Source organism: Scyliorhinus canicula, chromosome 3 (genome assembly GCF_902713615.1).
Source record: "Scyliorhinus canicula chromosome 3, sScyCan1.1, whole genome shotgun sequence".
Taxonomy (NCBI): domain Eukaryota; kingdom Metazoa; phylum Chordata; class Chondrichthyes; order Carcharhiniformes; family Scyliorhinidae; genus Scyliorhinus; species Scyliorhinus canicula.
This window is the reverse complement of record NC_052148.1, coordinates 147,816,302-147,834,419: the sequence shown is the minus strand read 5'-3', so window position 1 is coordinate 147,834,419 and position 18,118 is coordinate 147,816,302. Positions and strand designations below refer to the sequence as shown.

Genomic DNA, 18,118 nt, shown 5'->3' with positions numbered 1-18,118 from the left:
GTAAAAATGCAACTGCTGGAAACCTGTAACAATACCCAACTCTGCAACATTATTCAAGGGTGGCATGGTGGCACAGTGGTTAGAACATAAGAACATAACATAAGAAGTAGGAGCAGGAGTAGGCCATATGGCCCCTCGAGCCTGCTCCGCCATTCAATTAGATCATGGCTGATCTTTTGTGGACCCAGCTCCACTTTCCGGCCCGAACACCATAACCCTTAATCCCTTTATTCTTCAAAAAACTATATGTCTTCATCTTAAAAACATTTAATGAAGGAGCCTCAACTGCTTCACTGGTCAAGGAATTCCATAGATTCACAACCCTTTGGGTGAAGAAGTTTCTCCTAAACTCAGTCCTAAATCTACTTCCCCTTATTTTGAGGCTATGCCCCCTAGTTCTGCTTTCACCCGCCAGTGGAAAAAATCTGCCTGCATCTATCCTATCTATTCCCTTCATAATTTTATATGTTTCTATAAGATCCCCCCTCATCCTTCTAAATTCCGAGTACAGTCCCAGTCTACTCAACCTCTCCTCATAATCCAACCCCTTCAGCTCTGGGATTAACCGAGGGAATCTCCTCTGCACACCCTCGACGCCAGTACGTCCTTTCTCAGGTAAGGAGACCAAAACTGAACACAATACTCCAGGTGTGGCCTCACTAACACCTTATACAATTGCAGCATAACCACGTGAGCAGTTAGCACTGCTGTCTCACAGCTCCAGGATCAATTCCGGCCTAGGGTGATTGTCTGTGTGGAGTTTACACTTTCTCCCATTGTCTGCGTGGGTTTTCTCCGGGTGCCCCAGTTTCTTCCCACTGTCCAAAGATGTGCAGGTTAGGTGGATTGGACAAGCTAAATTGCCCTTGTGTACAAAAGGTTAGGTGAGATTACTGGGTTATGAAGATAGGGTGGAGGCCTAGGGTGCTCTTTCCAAGGGCTGGTGCAGACTCGATGGGCCGAATGGCCTCCTTCTGCACTGTAAATTCTATGAACTCTGTTGCTGTATGAGCCTTTAATCATGTATTTGTCGTCTGTGAACACAATTATTCTGTTGCACATTTTCTGTCCTGTCATCCTATCCAAAATTCTATCTTGTCAAAAACATATATGCCAATATCCAGCACTCCTCCAGCTTTGCACCCCCCATCTCCTCATTTATCCATGAGATGGGAGAGCCGTCAGCTTTCGCCACCACATTCTCTGGTAGTACATGCTTAAAGCCCTTTGCATCTCCTCTCATATAGCTGAAAGGAAACTTTTAAATGTTCTTGAACAAGCTTTTGGTCACCTCTCCATCTCTTCCTATCTATTTTAATTTTTGAATGTATTTTTGGATGATTTTTATGTAAAAGATGCTAGATAAATTCAAGTTGTTGTTATTTCAATAAATATAAATAGAAGTTTGTTAAATTCCCACAAATAAACGAGTAAGTTAGTTGAATAACCAGTTAATTTATTTTTGGTGATATTGACTGATGAAAAAATGTTGGTCTATAACTGAGGGAACATGTTGCTTGTTTTTGAATAGTTCCATGGGATTAATGCTCTCAATGGGCAGGTGGAGTTTGATGGGCTGGATTTCTGATCCTGTGACTGTGTCCGCAGAATCCATCTGGTCTGACGGCCAGAAAATCAGCGTCGCCCGCGCACCGATCCTCCGTCCGGTAGGGGGCTAGCAGCTGCACAGCATCCTGTGGATACGGCCGGAGAATGACTGGGCCTGTGGCCGTGCATGCGCACAGCGGACTGCAGCGGCTGCACCGTACAGCATGGCGCCGGCCATGCGCAGACCCAGCCTGCCAAAAGCTGCCCCCTGTAACCCCCCTCGCCACCCCTGGACCACTCCCCATCAGTCCCCCCCCCCCTCCCCCGTCCTGCCAAAGCCCCATCTGCCAGCGGAATGCCTCCCCCCTCCCCCAACCCCATCTGTGGCAGCGCTGGACTCGGTCCATAGCCACCACGTGAAGTCCCCGAACGGTGTGAACGATGCCGTCGGGGACTCGGCCCATCAAGGGAGGGCCTCAGGTGATGTCCTGTGGCCGTCCCGACGGTGTGCCGGAGTACACTGTTTTTGATGGGGCGGAACATCGCAAAATGGCGCTGGCCCCCCATTGCGCTGTAAACGGGAATTCTCCGGCCAATCGGCAAACGCAATTTCGGCGTCGCTGATCGGAGAATCCATCATGATGTGTTTTCTGATAGACAAATCTGTTTTATTGTGATTGCTATGGATATGATAAGAATGCTGTTAATTGTCTATTTTTAGGGCATTGTGTCACTTTGTCTGGTGTTTGAGACACTTGTTCAGACTTACCTCCCTCAACTCTTTTACCATTTGCGTGAAATTGGGGCGCAACCGTAAGTACTATCATCATATTTGAAGGTTCTGTTCACAGTGGTTAAATGTTTGCCAAATTTGTTTGAGAGAAATTTTGAAGAGTATTTCTAGCAATTAACCTCTTGCAAGGAAATATATATCGGCCCTTTTATGGGCATTGAGGTCACGATACTCAATTTTCAGTGTTCAACACTAGGTGGAATTCTCCAAAGACCTCACTGGTGGGTTCAATGGTGGGTGGAAGGGGGGTGGGGAGGATTTGGTGGGAGGCTCGGAAATCGATATTACACTGGTGTGAATTTACGGCAGGATGTCTGCTGGCGCCTGCCATGGCAGATCGGAAAACCTGCTGGAGGTCGGCGTGAAACTAATTTATGTCCCACTATGAAGGCCTGTCCACCCATATCTGATTCTCCATGGCGCCGTCAGGAAAACACGCTTGTGCGAAACATGTCTGGAACAACATGTTGTGCAGATATTGGGACCACCTGAACAATGTGTAGAGCTGCCTCCAGAGTTCAGGGTGGAGGCCAATGGCAAACCTGGTGCCTGGAACACCGCAGCAGTGGATGGAGGGAACATCTACAGATGGACCTTCCAGATTCAGTGTCCTGAAGGGGGTCCATCTTCCAGCTTCAGAATGCTCCATCTTTCTCAGGAGGTCCACCTTCTTCCTTCAACAGAAGATCAGTGATGCTGGGCACCTTTTCAATAGGGCATCCAGATAGGATAGCAGACTATCATGCCTCCCCTCCCCATGCCTCCCCTGCCATGGAATATGGCGCAAAACATCCAGTTGCATAATTAATTAGGTCAGGGCTGGAAGTTTTGCCATGTTTTCCCACCAGCCTCTGCAGTGGGAAACACTCCACGTTTCCTGCCCCGCCACGGTACTTAATCCCCAGATGAGAGAATTCCGCCCTCTGTGTGGAGCTGCTGCTGACTAGCTGCATATTCAACAAGGTGGGGGGAGGAGGGGTGTGTGCCAGGGGCAACAAGCGAGCTTAACATGACACATGGCAGATCTGCACCTCCTAAAAGACAGCCACCTCCTCTTAAAAAGTAACTGCATTCAATGTACATAAACTGTTACAGGCTGGCTGTTGAAGATAGGGAGCAAAGGAGGGAAACACAACAAATGGAGCAAGAGAGAAGGCTCCTAAGTACAGCAATGATAGCCCAGAAGGCGGTAAGGAGATGCCCATGTTTTGTCAGGGGGCTAGGAGATCCTCAGAATGGAAGCAGCTGGCTAAGGCAGTCAGTTGTTGAGTCTGGGCCCAAGGACCTGGCTAAAATGCTGGAAGATATTCAGTAATCTCACATGGGTGATTGAGGTCGTGAATGCATCTTCAAATGACGTCTCTACCAACAGCACCACGAATCTCTCACGCTACTCAGTGCATTACACCGTCACACATCCATCAATAAGAACATAAGAACTAGGAGCAGGAGTAGGCCATCTGGCCCCTCGAGCCTGCTCCGCCATTCAATTAAATCATGGCTGATCTTTTGTGGACTCAGCTCCACTTTCCGGCCCGAACACCATAACCCTTAATCCCTTTATTCTTCAAAAAACTATCTATCTTTACCTTAAAAACATGTAATGAAGGAGCCTCAACTGCTTCACTGGGCAAGGAATTCCATAGATTCACAACCCTTTGGGTGAAGAAGTTCCTCCTAAATAATCTCTAGCAATTCAAAAGTCATACCTCAGAATTCATTCAGATACTCCATCTCACACACATGCATGTGCCTTTGCAACCAGTTTCATACTCACTTATCACTGCTTCCACAACACTATTCAGCTGTGACAGGGACACCGAACCAATGCACATGCTGATATCCTTCCCTCTCTCTTGCAGGGCAAGTTGGCCCATTACCAACATTCTGTGTATTTTTATTTTGTTTTGCACAAGACTTTAATTTTTTTCCACGGCAACTTAAAAACTGCTGACTAGTTACTTAAAGTCATAGGTAGCAGTGCCAAACCAATGAGGGGCAGGAATGCCTGCATACCTAAGCTCTATGGAGGAGCCAGTGGTCTGCGGCATAGGGCTGGCTGTTACTAAGATCATTGTATCGAGCTTCATTGAGAAAGTTCAGGTTGTTTCTGTTTATGCGACGTATCCAATCCCACTTCGTCCTTATCCTGCTATCTGCTATGAAGTGGAAGCTATTAATGGCATTACCATGGACAATTTGCTTTTCACTCGCCCCCTCTACCTGACCCAAAAAACTCCTTACCTGCATTTGTGCTTTTGGATACCAAGAATTGCAGCCTAACCAGCCACTGTACTCTCATGACTTAATGTGATAGCCGTACCTCACCTCAATTGAAGAACCATTGCCACTTAATCTGTAATCGCAGCCAGCAGCTTAGATACTGGCACTGCACAAGAGACAGTTATAGAGTCAGATTCTGCATGTGGTGAATCATTTTATGCAAGTGGTTTGCAGTCAGGCCAGGTAAGGAGACCACATCTGCAAGTTCACCGGAGACTTTCTGATTAGTAAGTTTGCAGACAACACAAAAGTTGGTGGAATTGCGGATAGCGATGAGGACTGTCGGAGGATACAGCAGGATTTAGATCGTTTGGAGACTTGGGTGGAGAGATGGCAGATGGAGTTTAATCCGGACAAATGTGAGGTAATGCATTTTGGAAGGTCTAATGCAGGTAGGCAATATACATTGAATGGTAGAACCCTCAAGAGTATTGAAAGTCAGAGAGATCTAGGTGTACAGGTCCACAGGTCACTGAAAGGGGCATCACAGGTGGAGGAGGTAGTCAAGAAGGCAAACGGTATGCTTGCCTTCATTGGCCAGGGCATTGACAATAAGAATTGGCATGTCATGTTGCAGCTGTATAGAAGCTTAGTTAGGCCACACTTGGAGTATAGTGTTCAATTCTGGTCGCCACACTACCAGAAGGATGTGGAGGCTTTAGAGAGGGTGCAGAAGAGATTTACCAGGATGTTGCCTGATATGGAGGGCATTAGCTATGAGGAGCGGTTGAATAAACTCGGTTTGTTCTCACTGGAATGACGGAGGTTGAGGGGCGACCTGATAGAGGTCTACAAAATTATGAGGGGCATAGACAGAGTGGAGAGATAGTCAGAGGCTTTTCCCCAGGGTAGAGGGGTCAATTACTAGGGGGCATAGGTTTAAGGTGCGAGGGGCTTAGAGTAGGTTTAGAGTAGATGTACGAGGCAAGTTTTTTTACACAGAGGGTAGTGGGTGCCTGGAACTCGCTGCCGGAGGAGGTGGTGGAAGCAGAGACGATAGTGACATTTAAGGGGCATCTTGGCAAATACATGAATAGTATAGGAATAGAGGGATACGGACCCAGGAAGTGTAGAAGATTGTAGTTTAGTCAGGCAGCATGGTTGGCACGGGCTTGGAGGGCCGAAGGGCCTGTTCCTGTGCTGTACTTTTCTTTGTTCCTGCCAAAATTCCATGTATGAGTGTCACAGATTGTTTGACATAGAGAGAGCATCACAGTTGAGTCCGATATTGTCAATATCCATTCTGTCAGATTTCTGTCCCCCCCCCCCCGTTGTGTATTGTGGAGAACTGACCCTAAGAAGCATGGCAGGTCAAAAATGAACGGAGCTTTATTTACAAGGTGTGTTCACTACAGGCTGCTTCTTTACTCTGGCAATTCTCCATGCTACTGACCTGTGATATCAATTCTGGTGATGGCATGCAAATATTAACACACAGTGCTTACTGGAGCTACTAAGATTCAATATAAATTCATGACATTTCCTCATGCTTAAAATCGAATGTCCCCAACAATTTCAAACAAATATAACATGAACAATAATCAGGTAACAATCAATAAGTCAGAAGGTTTGGAGGCTGTCGCTCTCTGAACTGTTGACTGCAAAGCTCTGGCACCTGCTTCTTGGCACAAATTGTAGCCTCTGGCATTTTTGTCTTTGTACGAACGTCACCAATGATTGTTTTGATCACCGTTGACGTTGTAACTGGAGGTTGACTCTGCGTGGTCTGAAGGTGAGGCATTGTCTTCCTCAATAGTGTTGTGCCGGTGTCAGGGTTGTAAGAAGGTTCATGTCAGGACTTTTCAGTTGAATCTGAATTTTCAGCAGGTTCCATTTCTGGTGGATCGGTTCTCCCTGCCAACAGCTTGTCTGCATGCTTCCGCCAAATGACATAATCTCTTGTGTTAAGAACCCTGCTGATGTTAAATATCCCAAAACCCAGAAGGGTAACTTGGAATCCTGCTTCTTGGTTGTGTATATTTTTAATTTGGTGTACTGCGCAGAAACATTTGTGAACCAGGAAGGAATAGTCCAGTCCAGCTTTGACAAAGGGTCATCTGGACTCGCAACGTTAGCTCTTTTCTCTCCCTACAGATGCTGCCAGAACTGCTGAGATTTTCCAGCATTTTCTCTTTGGTTTCAGATTCCAGCATCCGCAGTAATTTGCTTTTATGGAATAGTCCAGACATTGTGTGATCAACTAACAAAGAATATTTATTAATTTAAAGCAAAAACGCACAAAAAGAACTATAATACATTACAATAATACACTTAATTAAACTGATGGCTACACACACAGTATTACGTTACATTAATCCTTGGTTCCCAGCTACCTTAGTTTCCTGAGCTTTGAGATGCCCCTTTGTTCCCAAACAACATCAAATATTATATAACTATATGAGCTATATCCAGCACAATTACCAGGCAAAAGTTATTTGGCCACGTTTGGGGACACGTTTTCTGGAGACTGTTTCTGCAGCTGGTATGGCTGTGACAGTAGCTGCTACTGTGTCCCTCTCTTCAGTTATTGTGCTGTGCGTATATATCATTCTTTCCCTTTGATGTTGCCCACCTTCTGGATCCAGCTTTTAGCATAAATGTGTCAGTTTCCATATCTTGCCACTTTGAAGTTACCTGTTCTATACTCCATTGTTTTCCCCGAGTCACATAGGTAAACACTTGCTTCTCACACTGATATGCCAATTCTCATATCAAAATCCCTTCAGTCACTGCTGTCATTAACTACCTTTTTTATTTTATTTGATTCTTTGAATCTTAATTTTCTCCAATTCTTAACACTAACCTGAATGGTATACGAGACAGGGCCAGTCTCTGCAAGGATCATGGCAAAAAAACATTGAAAATGCAAAAAATGAAAATCACTTATTGTCACGAGTAGGCTTCAATGAAGTTACTGTGAAAAGCCCCTAGTTGCCACATTCTGGCGCCTGTCCGGGGAGGCTGGTATTGGAATCGAAACGTGCTACTGGCCTGCTTGGTCTGCTTTAAAAGCCAGCGATTTAGCCCAGTGAGCTAAACCAGCCCCTAGCATTTTTCTTGTGTTGAGTAATTCCTGGCCAATACTCCTTGTACTTGGTGGAACTCATGATGTTTTGTTTTACTTCCCAGCTATTCTATCTGTGCTTGTTGTGGGCGGCATGGTAGCACAGTGGTTATCACTGTTGCTTCAAAGCGCCAGGGTCCCAGGTTTGATTCCCGGCTTGGGTCACTGTCTGTGCGGAGTCTGCAGGTTCTCCCAGTGTCTGTGTGAGTTTCCTGCGGGTGCTCCAGTTTCCTCCCATAAGTCCCAAAAGAAGGACCGATCGGTGAATTGGACATTCTGAATTCTCCCTCTGTGTACCCGAACAGGCGCTGGAGTGTGGCAACTAGGGAATTTTCACAGTATCTCCATTGCAGTGTTAATGTAAGCCTACTTGTGACAATAATAAAGATTTTAAAGATTATTATTTCTGTTGAACGATTTCTTTCATTTTGGAGGTTTCAACAAGTCGAATGCCAAATGTAGTTGTCTTTTCATCATTAGTAAAGCAGGAGAGATGTTGGTCATTGAATGAGCAGTATTCCTATATTGATTGAGGCATTTGATCAGTGAACCTTGCTTCGTGGTTGTTCTTTAAGTGTGTTTCATGATTTGAGCGAAATGATCTGCTCGTCTGTTCAAAGCAGGACGATACGATGCTGACCTAATATTTTGAATATCATTATCTTTCAAGAAACCTTCAAATTCTTGGGAGACATTGAGGTCTGTTATCACTTACCAATTTCCCAGGGAATCCAAACCTACTAAAGACTCTCTATCGTTATTGTGATGAAGTTGACTTGGTTATGGCGACTTCTAGCCACTTTGAATGAGCATCGATAGTTGCTGGGAACATATGTCCTTCAAAAGGTCCTGCAAAGTCGACATGCACCCATTGCCAAGTCTCTTCAGGCCAGTCCCAAAAATGTAGCGGTGCTAACAGTGGCAGGTTTCGTACCTTCACACAAGAAGAAGACATTCCAGCTTTCTCTTCGATCACCACGTTCAACCCAGGCCACCAGAAATAACTCCTCACTATTTTTTTTGTGTGCATAATTCCCTTGTGCAATTTGTTTAACACTTGTCTTCTCAATTTGAGCCTCCAACGAAGACATCCTGAATTTGCAGACAATCTTCTAATAGAGCACGGTTTCAAGTCAGATTTTAGGTGAGGTCTTGCCTCGTAATACCATATCCATTACTTTGGAGAGTATCAGATCACTCCGAATGTATTTCTTTATTTGTCCTGAAGTCTATCTGTTCAAAGTAGAAGATACGTCTACTGAAGTAGTTTGACCAACTACTTGCTGACAAATTACTCGGTAGTGGTAATTGTGAAAGTCCATCTGCATTACAATGGATAATTAATTGTCAATACTTGATGTATAAGTATGTGTAGACCGAAGCAATGCCCACCTCTGCATTATATTTGCAGCAATTGACAGAATTCCTGTGTGTGGTCCAAAACTTGTCGTCAATGAATGATGGTTCGTCAGCGGTGTGAACGGTCGTCTCTACAGGATTGGTGGAATGTCTTTACTCCAAAGATAATCCCTAAGGCTTCCCTTTCGACTTACGCATTGTTACTTTCAGCTTTGCTCAATGTTTGAGATGCAAAGGCAATGGGTCTTTCCTTACACAAGAGCATGGTGTGGGATACCACTGCTCCAACACCATAAGGAGATGTGTCACACACCAACTGTCAGGGTAGGGTAGGATTGAAATGTGTAAGGACTTCAGATTTGAGCAATACTTCTTTGGTTTGCATAAAAGCTTTAATACATCGACCCAACTACTTTCACTTTTGTTTTGGAACAACAGATTATGCAGTGGTTTTAAAATGGTTGCCAAATGTGGAACAAATCTTCCGTAGTAGTTCAACAATCTGAGGAAGGATCGCAACTGGCTAACATTCTGCAGTACAGACGCCATTGATAGCCTTGACCTTCGAAGGAGAATTTTGAATGTGTGTGGCATCGATCACATGTCTAAATACTCAATGGAAGACTGGATGAACTCTCACTTGTCCTTGTGGACTCTCTGTCCATAGGCTACCAGTCCTTGAAGAGTTAGGCTACAAATTCCGAAGATGTTCCTCTTCATCTTTTCCAGGATGCCGTCCAGATAGCACTGAACTCCACTTAGTCCACATAGGATTTGATCCATTGCTCTTTGAAACAATACTGGAGCTATATGATGCAAAACGGTAATCTTTAGTACTGAAACAAACCTTTATGTGTCACTATTGTCAAAAGTTCCTGACTACATTCGCTGTGAGCATGCCTAGTTCAGGTTGAATTTGCTGAAATATTGGCTTCCTGCCAATCCCTCAAACAGGTCATCAATGTGGGGTAGTGGATATTGTTCTGCACATAACACTGGATTAAGGGTGACTTTGAAGTCTCTGAAAATCTGTACAGATCCATCCTTTTTGATGACTGGTACTATTGGTGTAGCCCATTCACTAATACTGACAGGTTCCAAGATTCCAATCTTTACTAGTGATTCCAAGTCAGCCTCCACTTTTGGCCTGATAGCACAGGGTACCGACCTTGCCTTCAAGCAGTTTACTTGGCTTCCTTCTCCAATCTTAAATTTAACTGTGATGTCTTTCATATTCTCAGTTCTCCATCAAATCCTTCTTTCAGATTTTTGTCAGGCCTGATTCTTCATTAGTCATCAGGTTGATTTGAGCCCAGTTAAGTCAAATCTTTTCTAATCATATTTGGCCCATCCATGCTGGATAATTGCCCTTTCCTACATGTAAAGACAAATCTGCAGTTTGCCCCTTAAGTCACACAACTACGTCAAAGCGGCCTTCAATGGAACCACTTCACCAGTGTATGTCATCTATTCTTGGAAGGTTTCAAAGGAATGTGTCTTGAGTTTTTCATTGTTGACAGTCTCTGGCACCAGCAAGACTTCTGCCCAGTGTCGACTTCCATCTTTATTGATTGTCCATCCAGCAGTGGAGTGACCCAGTGTCTAATCGCGGGGCAGCAGTGGCTAGCACATTCAGTGACAATTCGTCTTCGGACTGTGAGTTGTCTCGTTTCTCTTGATCGCTATGCACAGCATGAACATGTCTCCTTTTGTGCTGTTTTGGTATGCTCTTTTTATTCGTAGCTCGCTTTTTCTTCCAGCAGGCACACTCGATGTGACCTTTTTTTCCACAGCTTCTGCATATTATATCCTTGTACCAGCATTCCGCAGCTGAATGCCCTGGCTTTGGTGACATGTACAAGTTTCGGAAATCTTAGGTGTTGATTCAGTCGACATTTTATGTATCCAGGTATTCAAACTCAGTTGAAGAGCTTCTTTCGCACCGAGCTCCATTGACACAGCAATTTCCACGGCCTTTTTCAGTGTAAGGTTGGTTATCAACCGTTTCTGTATTGTCTTACATCGCAGACCATAGACTAATCTGTCCCAAATTTTATCATTCGATTGTATAATTTTAATACAGCCATAAACTGCTCAGTTGATTCCTCCCTCTTCTTCTTGATGTCTTTTTTGGAATCTGAAACGCTCTGCAATAACCAAAGTTTTAGGCGAATACGTAGTGTGGTTGCAGAATCTCTACAATTTGTTCATATGTTTTCATGTCTTGCTTCTCCGGTTGCACTAAACTTATGAGGACATTGAACATTCCCCCCCTCCCGATCCCACTTCGGAATGTAGGAACTTGAATATCTTATGCCATTTTGCATTTTGTATGCCTGTGCAAAATAGTCAAAAATGCTCAGTCTAGGAGACCTTTTACTCCACATTACCATCGAAGGGTCCCATGGCTCCGAACACTCCTGCCATTTTCTTCCGGATGGGGGTTCTGCAGATGCACATTTTGCAATGTGTTTTCAACAGCACTTTGCTTTTCCTGTTAAAACAAGGCAACAACCTGAGCTTTAGCCTCTTTTTTTAAACACCTCCAGCTTTATAATTGCTCTCCAGAGGATCACTACACATGTCCACCTCACATGTTATGTCCAGAGCACAAGTGAGAGCTTTTCTTCAAAATCTTCTTTCCCGACTTTTGTAATTGTTTTTTCCCGGGTGGCTAATAAGTGCTGTTCGAAGTCCAGTTTTTGTGTTGTGTCTTGGAGATAACGGACTCTAGGAAGCACAGAGGCTCACAAAATAACAGAGCTTTATTGACTAGGTGTGTTCATTACAGGCTGCTTCTTCACTCTGGCAGTTTCCACACTAGCGACCTGTGACTTCACTTCCGGTGACGATGTGCATGTATTAATACACAGTGATCACCGCAGCTACTAAGACCCATAAATACATAACACCCCCTAGCTGATCAAAAAAACCCCAGAAAAACTGATTAACCAACCTATGTAAAGAAAATTAATTACGTTAGTGCTTTGGAGGTAGATTCTTCATCAGAACCCAGATTCTGAATCAAACCCAAAACTCTAGTCTGTTGCTAAATTGTACTCTGATGGTGCCTCCTCCCATTATGCCATTGTGGAAACTTAATTTGGCAAAGGATAGAAGATATGTCAATGTAATGTTCTGAAGAAGAGCCATAGGAACTCTTTCTTTCTACTTAGATGTAGCCAGACATGTTGTGTTTTTCCAGCATTTTATATTTTTATTTCAGTATAAATGATTTTGGTTAGGTGCACTTCCATTAGAGTGCATATCCCTTGTTTGGTAAAAAATGGACATTGCAGTATTTCAATGCTTAATAAACAGCTGACAACTTTTGTGAGTTCGCCAATTAACGTAAGTTTCTATTCAATCATAAGCCGTTTCAGGTTAACCCTAACATTATCTTCACTTAATGATCAAATGATACATCAGGATAGTGATTAGAACAAGGATGCACAGGTGATCCTTGCTGTCCAGTCTAGGGGCACTAAGGCGAATAGCAGTGTCCTGTAATTGTTGTGACAGAGATCAGCGAATTCAGCTGTCCAACAGGAAATAACCTGAGCTTCAAACTTGGGAACTTCTTGGTCTGCATGGGAAGCAGACAAAATTGCAGAGCCACCAGGCACCTTTGTTGCAGCATTCATCAAGTGCTGGATGAATATTCTAGCAACCAACACTTGCTGCAGATGTGGTCATTGCCATTCACAAGGGGAACAGCCAGCTCCCACATCATACAGCTACAGCACATCACCTGCCCAGCCATCTCTGATTAGTTAATTAATTTATTACTTTGTATAAATTTCAGTTTAAAAAAACCAAACTTGGATACCTCTGCTATAGTCTTTTTCAACCTAGTTCTGGTTAACAAATAAGAAAAAGAAAAATAATAATGTAATAAGGCACTCACCTGCTCACCCCAATGGGTTTTATTATTAGGTTAGAGGAGGAGGGCGGGTGGGAGACACTACACGTGTAGTGTCTCGGGTGCTTGACTTCCGTCGAACACCTTGGGTCACTGATGCAGGTGCACCTTCGACTTACGCTGACCGCACTGCACGTTTGCAAATCTCCCCGGAACAGCCAATCAGAAGCTCTGCTCTGCTGCCCCCTGCTGGATGCTTGACTTCCGTCGAACACCTTGGGTCACTGATGCAGGTGCACCTTCAACTTACGCTGACCGCACTGCATGTATGCAAATCTCCCCGGAACAGCCAATCAGAAGCTCTGCTCTGCTGCCCCCTGCTGGATCTCAACGGCTCAGAGTTGATGATCTGGAATCTGAGCTTCAAACACTGCGGCACATCCGGGAGGGTGAGAGTTACCTGGACACTTTGTTTCAGGAGGCAGTCACACCTGGGAGATTAAGTAATTCACATTCAGTAAGTGATCAGGGACTTCAGAGTGTGACTGTTAGTGAGGCAGGCAGGGGGAACCTGAGTTCAGGAGTGCAGGAGCCTCAGCCCTTGACCTTGTCCAACAGGTATGAGACTCTTGCTCCCTGTATGGATGAGGAAAAGGGCTCTGGACAGGATGAGCCAGCTGACCACGGTACCATGGTGCAGAAGGCCATTCAAGAGGGGGGAGTAAAAAGACAAGTAGTTGTTATAGGGGATTCTATAATTAGGGGGACAGATAGTATCCTATGCAAGCCGGATCGGGAGTCTCGCATGGTGTGTTGCCTGCCCGGTGCCAGGGTGCGGGACATCTCTGACCGGCTTGAAAGGATATTGGAGCGGGAGGGGGAGGATCCAGTTGTTGTGGTTCACGTTGGGACTAACAACATAGGTAAAGCTAAGGTGGAGGACCTGTTCGGGGACTATCAAGCACTAGGAAGAAAATTGAAACACAGGTCCTCAAGGGTCATAATCTCCAGATTACTGCCCGAGCCACGTGCCAATTGGCATAGGGACAAGAAAATTAGGGAAGTAAACACGTGGCTAAGGGATTGGTGTGGGAAAGAGGGATTCCACTTCATGGGACATTGGCATCAGTTTTTGAACCGGGGGGATCTGTACCGTTGGGACGGTCTCCACCTGAACCGATCTGGAACCAGTGTTCTAGCGAAGAGGATAAATAGGGTGGTCAGTAGGACTTTAAACTTCTGAGTTGGGGGGAAGGGAAAGTGAAAGCGACAGGGAGCATGGAGTTAAATGGCAAGATACTCAGGAGGATAACATGTAGGCAGGTGGATTTAAGCTTGAGGCAGACTAGGAATTCAACAAAAAGGAAGGATAACTTTGGACATCTTAGGACTTCCAATATCTGTAATGATAAGAAAGTTAGCATTAAGGCACTTTACCTGAATGCTCGTAGCATTTGTAACAAAGTAGACGAACTAATGGCACAGATCATCGTGAATGATTATGATGTGGTAGGCATCACAGAGACATGGCTGCAGGGGGTTCAGGACTGGCAGTTAAACATCCAAGGATATACAACCTATCGAAAAGACAGGGAGGTGGGCCGAGGGGGTGGGGTTACCTTGTTAGTTAAGAACAAAATTAAATCTATGGCACTAAACGACATAGGGTCGGATGATGTGGAGTCTGTGTGGGTAGAATTGAGGAACCACAAAGGCAAAAAGACCATAATGGGGTTATGTACAGACCTCCTAACAGTGGTCAGGACCAGGGGCGCAACATGTACCGGGAAATAGAAAAGGCATGTCAGAAAGGCAAGGTCACGGTGATCATGGGGGACTTCAATATGCAGGTGGATTGGGTAAATAACGTAGCCAGTGGATCCAAAGAAAAGGAATTCATGGAATGCTTACAAGATGGCTTTTTGGAACAGCTTGTCATGGAGCCCACAAGGGAGCAGGCTATTCTGGACCTAGTGCTATGTAATGAACCAGACTTTATAAAAGATCTTAAAGTAAGGGAACACTTAGGAAGCAGCGATCATAATATGGTTGAGTTCAGTCTGCAGTTTGAAAGAGAGAAGGCAAAATCGGATGTAATGGTGTTACAGTTAAATAAAGGTAATTACGAGGGCATGAGAGAGGAACTGGCGAAAATCGACTGGAAGCAGACCCTAGTGGGGAAGACAGCAGAGCAAAAATGGCAGGAGTTTGTATGTATAATTGAGGACACTGTACAGAGGTTCATCCCCAAGAAAAGAAAGATTATCCGGGGAGGGATTAGACAGCCATGGCTGACAAAGGAGGTCAGGAAATGTATCAAAGAAAAAGAGAGATCCTATAAAGTGGCCAAAAGCACTGGGAAATCAGAAGATTGGGAAGGCTATAAAACAAACCGAGGTTAACAAAGAGACAAATAAGGAAGGAGAGGATCAAATATGAAGGCAGGCTAGCCAGTAGTATAAGAAATGATAGTAAAAGTTTCTTTCAATACATAAGAAACAAACGACAGGCCAAAGTAGACATTGGGCCAATTCAAACTGATTCCGGAAGGCTAGTGATGGGAGACGAGGAAATGGCTGGAGAACTTAATAAGTACTTTGCGTCTGTCTTCACAGTGGAAGACATGAGTAATATCCCAAAAATTATAGAGGGTCAGGGGGCTGAGTTGAGTATGGTTGCCATTACAAAAGAGATGGTGCTAAAAAAGCTTAAAAGTCTTAAAATTGACAAATCTCCTGGCCCCGATAGGCCACACCCTAGAGTTCTGAGGGAGGTGGCTGAAGAAATAGCGGAAGCGTTGGTTGAGATCTTTCAAAAATCACTGGAGTCAGGGAAAGTCCCGGACGATTGGAAGATCGCTGTTGTAACTCCTTTGTTCAAGAAAGGATCAAGACAAAAGATGGAAAATTATAGGCCAATTAGCCTAACCTCGGTTGTTGGTAAAATTCTAGAATCGATCGTTAAGGATGAGATTTCTAAATTCTTGGAAGAGCAGGGTCAGATTAGAACAAGTCAACATGGATTTAGTAAGGGGAGGTCGTGCCTGACGAACCTGTTAGAATTCTTTGAGGAGGTGACAAGTAGGTTAGACCAGGGAAACCCAGTGGATGTGGTCTATCTGGATTTCCAAAAGGCCTTTGATAAGGTGCCACACAGGAGGCTGCTGAGTAAGGTGAGGGCCCATGGTGTTCGAGGTGAGCTACTGGCATGGGTTGAGGATTGGCTGTCTGACAGAAGGCAGAGAGTTGGGATAAAAGGTTCTTTTTCGGAATGGCAGCCGGTGACCAGCGGTGTCCCACAGGGTTCAGTGTTGGGGCCGCAGCTGTTCACCATATATATTAATGATCTGGATGAAGGGACTGGGGGCATTCTAGCGAAGTTTGCCGATGATACGAAGTTAGGTGGTCAGGCAGGTAGTGCTGAGGAAGTGGGGAGGCTGCAGAAGGATCTAGACAGTTTGGGAGAGTGGTGCAGGAAATGGCTGACGCAATTCAACGTGAGAAAATGTGAGGTCTTGCACTTTGGAAAAAAGAATCCAAGCATAGACTACTTTCTAAACGGTGAGAAAATTCATAATGCCAAAGTACAAAGGGATCTGGGAGTGCTAGTCGAGGATTCCCTAAAGGTAAACATGCAGGTTGAATCTGTGATTAAGAAAGCGAATGCAATGTTGTCATTTATCTCAAGAGGGTTGGAATATAAAAGCAGCGATGTGCTACTGAGCCTTTATAAGGCTCTGGTTAGGCCCCATTTGGAGTACTGTGTCCAGTTTTGGGCCCCACATCTCAGGAAGGACATATTGGCACTGGAGCGTGTCCAGCGGAGATTCACACGGATGATCCCTGGAATGGCGGGTCTAACATATGATGAACGGCTGAGGATCCTGGGATTGTATTCATTGGAGTTTAGAAGGTTAAGGGGAGATCTAATAGAAACTTACAAGATAATGCATGGCTTAGAAAGGGTGGACGCAAAGAAACTGTTTCCGTTAGGCGAGGAGACGAGGACCCGTGGGCACAGCCTTAGAATTAGAGGGGGTAAATTCAGAACAGAAATGCGGAGACATTTCTTCAGCCAGAGAGTGGTGGGCCTGTGGAATTCATTGCCGCGGAGTGCAGTGGAGGCCGGGACGCTAAATGGCTTCAAGGCAGAGATAGATAAATTCTTGATGTCGCGAGGAATTAAGGGCTACGGGGAGAATGCTGGTAGGTGGAGTTGAAATGCCCATCAGCCATGATTGAATGGCGGAGTGGACTCGATGGGCCGAATGGCCTTACTTCCACTCCTATGTCTTATGGTCTTAATATACATTTTTTCTATCCTGAAATCGTCTGGATAGAACTCGAGAGTTCGGCTTGAACTCATGAGATTTTTTTAAATGTTCAAAATTAAAATAGCTCCTCCCCATTCTGTTTTCGGTCTGATGCTAGTGCAACTCCTCTTACATAACCATCTGAATTCAATGTTTCTCCTATTTCTTTTTTACAGACTTCGAATATCGTTTAAATGGATGGTACGGGCATTCTCTGGGTACCTCGCAACTGATCAACTCTTGTTTCTTTGGGATAGAATTCTGGGATACAATTCTCTAGAGATTCTTGCTGGTATGAGTATAAAGAAACTCTTGTCATTACATTTTTAATTCTTGACCAGAGTTCTTGCAACATACATATTCAGTATGATGTAGTTCTGTCTAGTTTCCACTAGAGAGAGTTACAATCTTTACATGGCTCACTGTGTGTCTCTGCTGAGAGCAACTAGTTTCTGCATGAATGTTTGTAAGCTGTTGAAAGTCCTGAATGTTTTCAAAAATGCACTTAATTGGCCTAGTTTTCCAGACCAGCAGAGTACTGTTTCTTGGTTGGTTTGCTAAACATTACTTTTACTTCTTCCTCCTCAAATTGACAAGTTTACTTATTTGAGGCAAGGTGAGATGAAAATTGGTTATGGCCAATTTTTCAACATAAAACCATGGCATGATATCAGCATACACATAAACCCTGTTTTTGACTTCAGTTGCATTATTGAGGGCAGTTGTTGTTGCCTGCCATGACTCCACAGCTAGCTCGACCTTTTTGAATTAATGAAAATGTGGACAGTAACTTCACTGTTAAGATAAGTCTCGGGAAGAGAGATACCGTCAAATCAGAGGAGCACCCCTGCCTGGCACTGCCCTGCTAATTGCCCTCCAATTTCTACTTGAGGACAA

At 44.5% G+C, this 18,118-nt stretch overlaps 1 protein-coding gene across 1 annotated transcript in view; it reads left to right on the top strand.

Annotated features, from left to right (window-relative positions):
* tbc1d19 (TBC1 domain family, member 19) overlaps positions 1-18,118 on the top strand; it is a 168,783-nt gene that overhangs the window by 144,991 nt on the left and 5,674 nt on the right. Inside the window, exons 18-19 of the mRNA XM_038791449.1 lie at positions 2,270-2,361; positions 17,398-17,513. Of these exons, the coding sequence (XP_038647377.1) occupies positions 2,270-2,361; positions 17,398-17,513 (208 nt within the window). The remainder of the gene's footprint in view (positions 1-2,269; positions 2,362-17,397; positions 17,514-18,118) is intronic.